The sequence below is a fragment of the Zalophus californianus genome, chromosome 16 (assembly GCF_009762305.2).
Source record: "Zalophus californianus isolate mZalCal1 chromosome 16, mZalCal1.pri.v2, whole genome shotgun sequence".
Lineage (NCBI taxonomy): Eukaryota > Metazoa > Chordata > Mammalia > Carnivora > Otariidae > Zalophus > Zalophus californianus.
In genome coordinates, this window is record NC_045610.1 from 19,488,681 (window position 1) to 19,502,285 (window position 13,605).

Sequence of the window (13,605 nt, forward strand, 5' to 3'; positions counted from 1 at the left end):
ATCCCGGGGTCCTGGGATGGAGCCCCACTTCAGGCTCCCTGCTCAGCAGGAAGCCTGCTTCTCCCTCTCCCACTCCCCCTGCTTGTGTTCCCTCTCTTGCTGTCTCTCTCTCTCTCAAATAAATAAATAAAATCTTAAAATATATATATATATGTATATATATATATATTCTGAGAAATACTGGGCCTCTGGGAGAAAACCTGAATCTCTTAGTTTTGATCCTTTCACAATTTAACTGTTATGTATTTTTCCAGCTTTATCTCTTTTTTTTAAAGTTAAACTTTCAATTTTATTTTATTTTAGTTTTTAGTTTTTATTTAAATTCCAGTTAGTTAACACAGTGTCATAGTAGTTTCAGGCGTACAGTTTAGTGATTCAACACTTAACAACACTCAGTGCTCATCACAAGTGCCCGTCTTAATCCCCCTCACGTATTTAACCCTCCTCCTACCCAGCTACCTTCTGCTAACCATCAGTTTGTTCTGTGTAGTTAAGAGTCTGTTTTCCGGTTTGCCTCTCTTTTTTTACCCCTATGATCATTTGTTTTATTTCTTAAATTCCATGTATGAGTGAAATCGTACAGTATTTGTCTTTCTCTGACTTATTTCACTCAGCATAATACTCTCTAGCTCCATCCATGTCATTGCAAATGGCAAGATTTCATTCTTCTTTATGGCTGAGTAATATTCCATTGTATATATACCACTTTATCCATTCATCAATTGATGGACACTTGGGCTCTTTCCATAATTTGGCTATTGTAGATAATGCTGTTGTAAACATAAGAGTGCATGTATTCCTTCAAATCAGTATTTTTGTAACCTTTGGGTAAATACTTAGTAGTGCAGTTGTCCAGCTTTATCTCTTAAGACTTCTCTACATGATCCTTCATTCCAGCTAAACTAGCTGACGTGCCTCAGCACATCTCATCTAGTTATGTTTCTTTTTTTCTTTACCTCTCTCTTTTAAATCTGCTAATCCCTGCTCTTGTTGAATTCAGAATTTCTCCCACCCACTTCAGCCACAACATCTATGTAGTTTTCAAGGACTACCTAGTTTGTGTTCATCTCTCCATTCTTCTGAACTATTTTTCTCTGCAATTCATTTGATAAGTGATTACATACTATCTCATACCTTTTCTTTGATCTTGAAATATTTTATTTTAAAATCATTTAACTTGATTTTTATCTATTCTCCCAACAAGATTAAAAATTCTGAGGTAGAGATATTTATCTGAGCCTATTTTGTAGTCCTTACCAGAGTCATCAAGTGTAGAACATTGGGCCAAATTAATATAAGTTGTTTTGATTTGAAGTTCTAGTACTGTGTTCTTCAGGTCTTTCTGATGGTCCTTACTTTGGCTACTCACACTGATCAGCATTCTTTTGAGTGTAAGCAACTTATGACCTAGTATGGCTTAATCAAAAAAATGGAATTCATTGGCTCATCAACTCAATAGTCCAGGGATAAATTTGATCCCAGGAGAGGCGTTATCTAGAGGTCAGATGAAATGGCTAGGGCCCCAGTTTCTCTCTTCATTTCTCTGCTCCATTTCTTCAGTTTTTAGGCAGGCTTTCCCTTCATATCTCAAGGTATGAGCTAACAACTCCCAGGGCGATGTGTTCCTTTGTTTATCAATACCGGGAAAGAAAAAGTCTCAATTCCCAACTACAGCTAAAGTTTCTGAAATTGGGCCTTTTTGGCTCTGGTTGTCCTGATTTGAGTTATACGGTCATTGCTGAACCTCTCTGGTCAAGGTGGGGTAAACAAATTGACTAAAGCCATTCAGATCACCCCAGGGCTCCAGGTGGGTCATTCCCACCCAAACTGTTCACCTGGGAAATTCGGTGGGCCTAGAGGCAACCAATCAGTGTTCACTGCCTTCCTCTGCTTATCTGGGGTGTGCAAGTTTGTTGTTGCTCAAGAGTGTTTGAATTGGAGACTTGTCTCTTTGATTTTACTTCAGCCTTGTTTCTCAATATCTAAAGGATAACTGATTTTTAAAAATGGATTTATATTTTACGTAATTTTTTGTTATTACAGTTTTCTCTTGAAAGCTCATCAGAAAATTAAAGGAATAAAATAGATTAGTAGCCTCTGTATATTTATTCAGAACTCTGTTAACAATCTGTGTCCTTTTTTTGTCATCTTCCTTAGGTTTAAAACTGGTCAAATCAATGGTGATTTGCTGATATACCACGTCTTGCTGACTTTAAAGCCATATTATGCAAAGCCATATGAAATTGTAGTGGACCTTACCCATACTGGGCCTAGCAATCGCTTTAAAACGGACTTTCTCTCCAAGTGGTTTGTTGTTTTTCCTGGCTTTGCTTATGACAATGTCTCTGCAGTCTATATCTACAACTGTAACTCCTGGGTCAGGGAGTATACCAAGTATCATGAGCGGCTGCTGACTGGCCTCAAAGGCAGCAAAAGGCTCATCTTCATAGACTGTCCTGGGAAACTGGCTGAGCACATAGAGCATGAACAGCAGAAACTGCCTGCTGCCACGCTGGCTTTAGAAGAGGACTTGAAGGTATTCCACAATGCTCTCAAGCTAGCTCACAAAGACACCAAGGTTTCTATTAAGGTAAGTTTCACTCTACATGAGGTAAATGATTTGTCACCCTTCTTGGCTAACCAGACTGCACTGGCCTCCCTAGGTGTTCCCGTAGCAGTGGATCAAATGTAAAGTAGGTCCAGATGGAGGAAAACTAAACTTTCTATCTTCATGGAGGTCCTGTGGAAGATAGGAGAGGCATACACTTAATTATATTCTAGGTTGGATTGGAGGCAGGGGAGTGTTGTAGAGAGGGTGGTTTGCCATCTATCAGTCAAATGGTAGGAATGTGTAGAGGGTGGAAGTGATCAATTGAGAATTCTTCTGATTATTACATGCTTTTTGTGGAATGGGAGACATGAACCAGGATAAAACCAGTGATTGTTTATGGGATTCTTGAACTTTTAAAAAAAAAAATGTTTTCAGTCTCTTTTGAGAGCATTTATCACAATAACTCTTGAACCCATTTGAACACTGGCAGTAACTCTTCCTTAAATGGTTAAATGGCAAACATGATATTTGTTTGGTCAGTCAGTTGGTTGGTTTTCAGAGCCTCTCTTAGAGTTCTATATAATGGAATTTAACTCTTCTTCACTCTGCCCTCTCACCATCACTTTCCAGGTTGGTTCTACTGCTGTCCAGGTAACCTCAGCAGAGCGGACAAAAGTGTTGGGGCAATCAGTCTTTCTAAATGATATCTATTATGCTTCGGAAATTGAAGAGATATGCCTGGTGGATGAGAACCAGTTCACCTTGACCATTGCAAACCAGGGCACACCACTCACCTTCATGCACCAGGAGTGCGAAGCCATTGTCCAGTCTATCATTCATATTCGGACACGCTGGGAGCTGTCGCAGCCTGACTCCATCCCCCAGCACACCAAGATTCGGCCAAAAGATGTCCCTGGGACGCTGCTCAATATTGCATTACTTAATTTAGGCAGTTCAGACCCTAGTTTACGGTAGGTTTTTTAAAAATTCACTACAACTTTTTTCAGGGTTTGTTGCTTTTAGTGAGACCACTTAATAAGCTTTTAATACGGCCTCTACCTTAATGCTCTAAATCGGAAGGTATGCTATGTTGGTTAACCAGTGTGACCTCATCAGTTTGTGGGGTATTCACATGAACTGTGGAATTCTGAGAAGGGTGATTCACACTAAACCAGTACATGTTCTTTCTTCAGGAAACTTTCATCTGAAACAGACTATACAGCAGTTTTGGTTTTGTTACCCACCCCCAACCCCCCAAAAAAGCCTTTTTTTTTTAAGGTCTATTCCTAAATTTCTCCTTCTGAGTTCTCTAATTATGTTTTCTCATGTTCAGAAGTATATCACTATTAAGTTTCCTCATAGATTATTATTGTTTGACAAAGGAGGGCTTAATGTGCAATAACTCAAACAGTAACATTGCATACTTTCCACCTATAATGACTTGAACAAAGTTCTTGAAAGAAGTCTTAAGACAAATGTAGATGTCATCTGACAGGGTATAATTGGTTCTGTTTAGATTTAATAATTTGAACATGAATGAGGAAGGAGCGTGGCCTGTGGGGTCAGTAGATTTGGTTTAAATCTAGATCTGCTACAATGTATGACTTTACGCAAGGTACTAAAGTTCTCTCAGCTCTAGTGTCCTCATTTTCAAAATAAGGGTAACGGTGCCTTTCCTATATACCTACAAAGGTTTCATAAATAGTATGTGTAGCAGTATATTTTAGCACCTAGCAAACAGTTTGTGCTCAGTAAGTATGACTGCCTCCCAGCTCCCCCTCCCACCCCTTCTCTCTCTGCCAATGTGTCTTTGTACTCCTTCCCTCCTTTCTCCCCTCTGCTTTTTGTGTTGGGATAATTCTTTGTCCCAGGTTCCTTGGGACTGTCAAGATTTTTACAGATATAAATTCTTAGCTCCAAAAAATCTTCCCTAGGGTATAATGTAATGTAGCCCAAGTTTTATAAGAGGGCCTTTTAGGATTCCCGATTCTTAAATAAAGGTGGGGGCGGAAATCAAGATTTCTTTACCTGGACGGGCCTCCCAGAAATTATGTATAAAATTGTGTGTATGCTTAACTTTCATTATCTCCAAGGAATCTGACCTACCCCAGTTTGAGCAGGCCTGGTTCTTTATAGCTGCTGAAATGTACAGAATAAAAGTCAATGGTATAACTCCAAATTCCTAGGAGTTAGTAAGAGATACACAAACTTAGAAACAATAATATTAATATTCTCATTTTAGGAAAATAGAGCTATAAAGCCTGCCTTTAATTTCTAATTCAAAATTCCTCATAGAAGAATGCTAATAATCTTCTAACAGTTACTAGCTTCAGTGAACCTGTATTCTCTTGTGAAATAAAGTGAACTGACAGCTTCTGTTTTTTGCTGAAGCATGTCATTCCAGAGAAAAAGCCTTTAGGCTGACTTAAATTTCAGTGGCTTTTGCCCCCATATGGTTGTTGCAAAAATATAGTAGCATGATGAAGGTTCGGAGGTCAGGAAAACCTGAAATTTGCTAAGCAAACTATTTCTCCCCTATCCAGGGGAGAAAAATGAAAATTTGAAAACCAGGTGCAAGTTTTTTTACTTGTGTCCTAAATTGCTTAAGTATATTTTCAGACATTTCTAAGGGAAATTTTGGGTTCTAATGGAACTTGGATGTATATCATTGTTTTATGTTTTCAGTGGTTAAGTATAATGGAAGGAAAAACAGGGGGGCCTTAATTTTATTATGTTTGTTTTTGACCTCTAGTTTGTAGTATGTCTTATAGGACATCGAGAAAGAAATTCGGTAGGTGCTGATGGAAGATTTTCACATTTTAATTTGATTGAGGGGCCATCTCATTTCTCTTCTTATGATCCCCGTTATAAATGGATCTGATGAGAGGGGGAACCACAATTTGAGTTTTTGGCTTCATTGAAAATATGATGAGCCTTATTCTAACTTTATTGATCCACCTTAGGACCATAAACCTCTCATATTTTATATCCTAGTAAAATGTCTTTTAGGAACGTCTTATACTTACCTGTCTTAGGAGCCTCACAGTGCCCTTCTGGTAATGTCAAGAACCTCCCTTTAATCCCTAAATGATGAAAAATAATCCCTAAATGATCAAGGGGTATTTTGTATTTACCATAGAACCATAACATCTTATTTCTCATTGATCATAAAATTTAAAAATAGTTGATTATGCTTTGTAGTAGAATCATAAGTTGTACGTTATGAAAAAAAATTGGAATCATAAGAAAAAATAAGTTTTAAAACAATTTCGTTTGTGTTTTCTCCTAGGTCAGCCGCCTATAATCTTCTGTGTGCCTTAACTTGTACCTTTAATTTAAAAATCGAGGGCCAGTTACTAGAGACATCAGGTTTATGCATCCCTGCCAACAACACCCTCTTTATTGTCTCTATTAGTAAGACACTGGCAGCCAATGAGCCACATCTCACCTTAGAATTTTTGGAAGAGTGTATTTCTGGATTTAGCAAATCTAGTAAGTAATAATTTTCTTTAATACTAACAATGATTCTAAGAAGATTCAAAGAAAATCCTTTCATTTCAGAATTTGCCAGTGAAATCATAATTGATTATATTTTCAGTTCTTTATCTCTTCTAATTTTTCATCTGCTGTACTCTGCAACTGAAGAAACTCTGAAGGAACTTCCTGGTTAGACAACATTGAGAAAATCCACCAAAATTCTGGCCATAAAAGCAAGGTGGCAAGATTTTTGATACTTTACATGTCTTTGAGCCACTTACAAAGTATTTTTCACACTATTTCAGTTTAGTTAGCTTCAGGATTTCTCTTCTTAGCAGATTATTCCAAGTGAAAGAAGTATCCGTGTTGTCTCCTTGATTTTAAGGAAATAGTCATTTTTTCTTTTCGTCAGGTTGACTTTGAACTGTGATTTTATTGGTCATGTACGGTTCCTGAAGAATGCAGTGACACATAATACAGGGTCCAGGGTCAACTCCTGACTTGGTTTTTAATAAGTCTTATAAATTTAACATCCACTCTTTCCATTTATTTATCTTCATACCCTGTTGTGGTATACATGTTGCTCTTTTTTTTTTTTTTTTTTAACATGTTGCTCTTCCTCCAGCTTATTTCCTGACATTTTCTTCCCTCCCCTTTCTCTCTCCATAATACATAAAACTTTTTTTCTGCAAACATATTTTTTTTAAGATTTACTTTTTTATTTGAGAACCGTAAGATAACATAAAAAAGAGCACATGCACGTGCATGAGTTGGGGGAGGGGCAGAGGGAGAGAATCTTCAAGCACACTCCCTGCTGAATGCAGAGCCCAACTTGGGGCTCAGTCCCAGTGACCTATGAGATCCTGACCTGAGCTGAAACCAGTTGCTTAGCCAACTGAGCCACCCAGGTGCCCCTCAGACATACTTCTTGATTTTTCAGCTAATTGAAAGCTTTGACAATTCATCAAGTCCAGATGACTACATATATTTACTTATAATAAGAGATGTAGGAATACAACCCTAAAAAGAAAATGTGTTAAGACTGACAAAATAAGAAAAGCATAAAGCTTTATTAAGAAATATTTTAAAAGATTTGAGGGAATGAACAGACATATTGTGTTCTTGGATGAACAGTTCTTCCCACTTCCCAGATTATTATAAATTCAATGCAATCCCATCAAAATAGCTACAGGATTTGAGGACTAAGAATGAGGTAGAACTGAGGTGCCTGGGTGGCTCAGTTGATTAAGTGTCCCACTCTTGATCTCAGCTCAGGTCATGATCTCAGGATCCTGAGTTCCAGCCTAGCATTGGACTCCATGCTGAGTATGGAGTCTACTTAAAAAAAAAAAAGAAAAGAAAGAATGAGGTAGAACTTAAAATGTTTATAAATTTCATTTGAATCAAACAAGAATAGTTAAGAAAATGTTGAAAGAAAAGAAAACTGAGAGACACTTGTGGACATTTGAACATTTAACAGTACAATAATAAAAACAGAGGTGTTCAAGAATCAGCAGTCAGATCAGTTTAAGAGAAACAGATTGATAAAGAAGTGTCACAAACGGATGGGGGAAAGATGAAATCATTTAAACAATGTGGCTGGGATATGAATTAAGTTGGGTCTTCATCTTCACCCCCAAACCACAAGATACCAAAGTAAAGTCTAGCTGTATTTAAGAATTGAATATAAAAACTGGAATCATTAAAAAAAACAAGAGGAAGCAGAATATTTAATTGCTTTCTGGATGATTAAGGACTTATGAAGTAAAAAAGTGGTAGAATCAAAGGAAATGGTGAGCATAAGTGATTACATAAAACTTCAAAACATCTCTATTTCAGAAACAAAAGTAAAAGATAATAAAAAACTAGGAAATATGCTTGCAGCAAATATGAGAAAAGATTAATATCTTTAATCATGAAGAGTTCTTATAGGTTAATAAAAATGGATCAACAACAGTAGCGTGCAGGTCATGCTAAAAAAGAATATTTATATTTTAAGAAGTTCATAATAAAATCAAAGAAATAAAAACAAAGAATAGTAAGATAACATTCAATTATCAAATTGGCAAAAGGTTTTTTTTTCTTTGTTTTTAATTCAGTGTTGATGGTTTATGGAATTGTGAACAGGGGCAATTTTTTGAGAAAGCACTTTGGACATGGATGTCAAGACCCCTATGAATGTTCATTCCTTTTGGCCTCATGATTCCACCTTTTAGAATTTATCCTAAGGAATTAGTGTTCAGATGTTTATTATAACATTGCTTTTTATTTAGATTTTTTTAAATTCAGGTATATCCTATCAGTTAAGTGCCCAAATCTTAAGTGAACAGCTTGATAAATTTTTACGTGTGAATACATCACAAAACCCTCTCCCAGACCAAGATACAGAACATTTCTGGCATCCAGAAGGTTCCTTTCAGTCAGTACCACCCCCCACCAAGAGTAACCACTATTGTGACTTCTGTTGCCATAAATTTTTTTGCCTACTTTTGAACTTCACATAACATTATTTATAGTAGCAAAAAATTGGAATGGTCTAAAGGTCAAACAGTAAAGAACTAATTAAATTGTCAGATTTCCATATGATGGAATAATATGAAACCATCAAAAATGGTTTGGTACAGAATTTCAGTTTGAGAAGATGAGAAAGTTGTGGAGATGGATGGTGGTGATAGTTGCATAATGATGTGAACGTACTTAGGGCCACTGAACTGTACACTTAAAAATGGCAAATTTTATATTGTGTGCATTTTATCACAATAAAAAAAGTATTTTGGGGACTCTAGATAAAATTATATAGAGGAATTTTTGTATCTTTTTCTAAGTCTAAACTTACTTCAAAATGAAAAGTTAAAACATGTTTTATCTCTGAAGAAAATATTCAAAACATACTGCATGGACAGTGTAGTCCTCATTTTTGTAGAGGACTTGGGGTGGGTTTTATGTGTATACACACACATAAATGTACATTATCTCTACATAGCTTTGAAAGCCTGAGAAGAGATGAGGTGATACACCAGCATATTAATATCAGTTTCATTTTTGTGGTGATGCTTTCCTTTCACCTAACGTTCTATGATTGCCACATATTCCTTATACAATTAGAATAAAACTTAATAAAATTTCTAACTAGAAGAGAAATGATTAAGAAGAAGAAAAATAAGATAAAACTTTCCAAAAATTGGCCAGCTGGCTTTTAAGATTATTTTCTTCATGGCTTATTCTCTTCATCTCTGTCTTTAATACATTGGCCAAATCTCTTTTCTCCAGACCTGATTCTACATAATGATCTTTACCTTTTACTTTCTTTTCTCCAATCCTCTATATTTTTAGATACCTGTCGATGTAATTTTCATTGACCATCTATGCTAATAGTGTATTTTTTTTTTCCAGGTATTGAATTGAAACACCTTTGTTTGGAATACATGACTCCATGGCTGTCAAATCTAGTCCGTTTTTGTAAACACAATGATGATGCCAAACGACAAAGAGTTACTGCTATTCTTGATAAGCTGATAACAATGACCATAAATGAAAAACAGATGTACCCATCTATCCAAGCCAAAATATGGGGGAGCCTTGGGCAGGTATTGAGTTTGCTCAGATATTTGTCTAGTACCTCTGTGATGCAGATATTAATCTGGTACCCCCTTTGTGCAAAACATTGTGCTGGGCACTAGGGATATAGCTATAGAAAAGAGAGTCCTCTCTTTCAAAAAGCATGCACTCACCTAATTCTTGGATTTGGTTCAGAATTGTAGATGTCTAATGCATATTGCAGAGCCAGAAATAAACTGTTTTAGTACTCTTTTTCATGGCATAATTATATAGAATTTAAAAATCTGATGTTGCTTCCAGTAAATAGTGGTTTATTTTATTTATTTGGGGGGTTGGGAGGAGGGGTTGAGGGAGAGAGAATCTCAAGCAGGCTCCATGTCCAGCTCAGAGCTCAATGTGGGGCTCAATCTCATGACCTGAGCCGAAATCGTTTAACCGACTGAGCCACCCTGACACTCCTAAACAGTGCTTTATATAACATATTCTAGTACTTACATTCCATAGATGTCAGTAGATGTTTGTTAACAATATTATTTTGGACACCTTTCATTTATAGTTCTAGCACAAGGATACCAGTATTAAAATACAGAATACAATGTAATATTTTATTTTTTATCTGACAAGAATTGTGCACATTTCTTCAAAGTAATCACTTAAGGCGGAAATACCCTTACTCATACAATGCTGCAAATCTTCCAAATAATTTGCAATGACCATGGAGCTGGTTTTATACCTCTACAAAACCTCCTAGTACTTGATGTCATTTCCTGTATTTTAAAATAATTGTATTTTATATTAATCATACATCACTGTCTTAGGAGAGAACAGAGGTGCTTTGCTAGTGGATGAAAATAATACATGTGGATATTTTAAATTTCTGGATATTGGTCCCTTTTAATCTCTGAAGCAATTGAGTACAACTGAGTGAATATCTTTATCCTCCTTTGGATATTTAATGATAAATTTATTGACAGGTCTCTAAATAAAACTTAGTATTTTGGAGGCTTCAGGTAAAATAGGATTTTCATGTTGATCGGGTTACTGCTTTTGAAGTATTTTTAAAGTAAAAATTAAGTTGGCAGAGTGAATGGCCAAAACACGTTATTTTTCCCTCTTCCACTAGATTACAGATCTCCTTGATGTTGTACTAGACAGTTTCATCAAAACCAGTGCAACAGGTGGCCTGGGATCAATAAAAGCTGAGGTGATGGCAGATACTGCTGTAGCTTTGGCTTCTGGAAATGTGAAATTGGTTTCAAGCAAGGTAATCAACTTTTCCTTTGCCTTCTGGACTGTGGCATGATGTATCTGTTTTTATTACCAGAAGGTTGTTTGTATTGTAACTAGTCATTTTAAGGTTAAACAAACATTTTGTGATAAAACTTTGTTTTAGCCCCTGTGTTTTTTAAAATTCTGTTTCTTTATAGGTTATTGGAAGGATGTGCAAAATAATTGACAAGACATGCTTATCTCCAACTCCTACCTTAGAACAACATCTTATGTGGGACGATATTGCTATTCTAGCACGCTACATGCTGATGCTGTCCTTCAACAATTCCCTTGACGTGGCAGCTCATCTCCCCTACCTCTTCCACGTTGTTACTTTCTTAGTAGCCACAGGGCCGCTCTCCCTTAGAGCTTCCACCCATGGATTGGTCATTAATATCATTCACTCTCTGTGTACTTGTTCACAGCTTCATTTTAGTGGTAAGTTCCCAGAAAGTACTTTGTGTTTTGCAATTCATTTCTCCATTTTATATCACCTAGTTGGCATAAATTATCTTACTCATTATTATGGTTATCTTCAACACTAGCTGTTTATTGAAGCTGGTGATGATACATGAAATATTATCAGAAAGAAAAAGAATAAATTAATTCCATTCTATTTCAAGCTATAGCAGAGATTTTCTTTTAAAATCTCTCTAGAGAGTGAGCAGGTGGCGGGGTTGGTGGGGGGGGGCACAGAGGGAGAGGGAGAGAGAGAGAGTCCTTAAGCAGACTTCCCACTGAGCATGGAGCCTGATGCAGGGCTCAATCCTACGACTCTGAGATCATGACCTAAGCTGAAATCAAGAGCCGAACTCTTAACTGACCGAGCCACCCAGGCACCTCTACAGCAAAGATTTTCTATGTGCGTTTGTCAGGTAGACTGTTGTAACCATAGAAGCTAAAGACTCCGCAGCAGTTGATGGTGTTGTGTTACTGGCATGAACTTGTAGATAATGGAGCTAAAGCAGTGAGCGTTGAGCAGAATGTATCTAGAGGGTTGGTGTAGGGAGCATGACTATGTAGTTTTGATACGATTTTCAAGTTTTCTAAAAGCAAAGTGAAATTGGGCACTTTAGAATTAAAAAGTTAATATCTTTAAAGTCTTTCCTTGTTCCTTTTTTCTTTTACAGAAGAGACCAAGCAAGTTTTGAGACTCAGTTTGACGGAGTTCTCATTACCCAAGTTTTACCTGCTGTTTGGCATTAGCAAAGTCAAGTCAGCTGCCGTCATTGCCTTCCGCTCTAGTTACCGGGACAGGTCATTCTCTCCCGGCTCCTATGAAAGGGAGACTTTTGCTTTGACTTCCCTGGAAACAGTCACAGAAGCTTTGTTGGAGATCATGGAGGTACATTAGGCAAAATGATAAGAAGCTGAGATCTTTTTTTTTTAATCCACTAATACTATAAAGAAGAAATAATAGTTTATTCTGCTGTTCTGTGCTTAATGCTTAAATAAAAACACTCCCATGGAACATGTTTATTGGTAATATGTATGTCATTTATTTAATGACATTATAATGAACATTATTTAAATGTTTCTAAAAACATTTATGTACACAAATATATTTAAGAGTATCCTTTTTTTAAGGCATGTATGAGAGATATTCCAACATGCAAGTGGCTGGACCAGTGGACAGAACTAGCTCAAAGGTAGGTCCCAAATAAATTTAAGTTGCAAAAGTATGTGTATTGTTGAAAAGATAAATACTACTGCATAATCAGTATTTAAATTAATTATTTAGTATATATAAACACAAAGGTTTTTCCTGAACTCTTTGGACTTTTTAATTGCAGATTTGCATTCCAGTATAATCCATCACTGCAACCAAGAGCTCTTGTTGTCTTTGGCTGTATTAGCAAACGTGTGTCTCATGGGCAGATAAAGCAGATTATCCGTATTCTTAGCAAGGTACATCTCCCTCCTTTCCTCCCTCTCAAATATTTGTGGTTCTCAAGTTGTAAAGCATACTTGTGTTTTTCTAAGGGACATCTAAATTTGAAGTTAATAAAATGTTGCTTGTATGTTGCTTGTTAAACCTTTAAACAACAGATGGAATTATTTTCTTTATCGTAATTTTTGAAGTAAAGAACCCTCTAAAGAAGGTATCTTAAAAGAAAGTATGTATTGTCTCTTTTGCTAAGAAGATACTCTTAGTATTTTATCAGTTTTCAAAGCGTTTATATGGTAAAACTAGCCTTATATAAAATTATATAATATGTAACTAATATAATAATGCATAATGTGTATTGTGTTATAATAGAGAAATACTTAAAAATGAAAACCCAAATGACCTATTTACCAAGAACACCATAGCATTGGAAATGATTCTAGCACTTACTAAATAAGGAATTGTTCCTGAACTGATTGTGAGATTTAGTTTAGGAGTTAATGTTTTATTTCAATGAAAGTAAAATAAAAAATTCTGTTTCCCTAAAAGGCACTTGAGAGTTGCTTAAAAGGACCTGATACTTACAACAGTCAAGTTCTGATAGAAGCCACAGTAATAGCACTAACCAAGTTACAACCACTTCTTAATAAGGTAATTATTATATAGACATGAGTACATTCATTTTGGGCGTCAGTCTTAAATGTTATTTTATTTTGTGTCAAAGAATTCAGAAAGTAAGTGGGACTGAGAAGAAGTTATAAAGAAAAAGCTGAAATTAAAGTAGAACTGCCTTGTCTTTAAATTTAGTTGTTTGAAGAATTTACATTAGAGGAAGAATAAGTATGGAGAGTGTATGTTCTCA

At 36.1% G+C, this 13,605-nt stretch overlaps 1 protein-coding gene across 1 annotated transcript in view; it reads left to right on the plus strand.

Moving 5' to 3' along the window:
- Positions 1-13,605, plus strand: part of NF1 (neurofibromin 1) — a 276,385-nt gene that overhangs the window by 230,632 nt on the left and 32,148 nt on the right. The window contains 10 exon segments of the mRNA XM_035724594.1: positions 2,158-2,590; positions 3,182-3,522; positions 5,841-6,043; positions 9,422-9,615; positions 10,710-10,850; positions 11,014-11,293; positions 11,986-12,200; positions 12,443-12,504; positions 12,649-12,763; positions 13,293-13,394. Of these exon segments, the coding sequence (XP_035580487.1) occupies positions 2,158-2,590; positions 3,182-3,522; positions 5,841-6,043; positions 9,422-9,615; positions 10,710-10,850; positions 11,014-11,293; positions 11,986-12,200; positions 12,443-12,504; positions 12,649-12,763; positions 13,293-13,394 (2,086 nt within the window).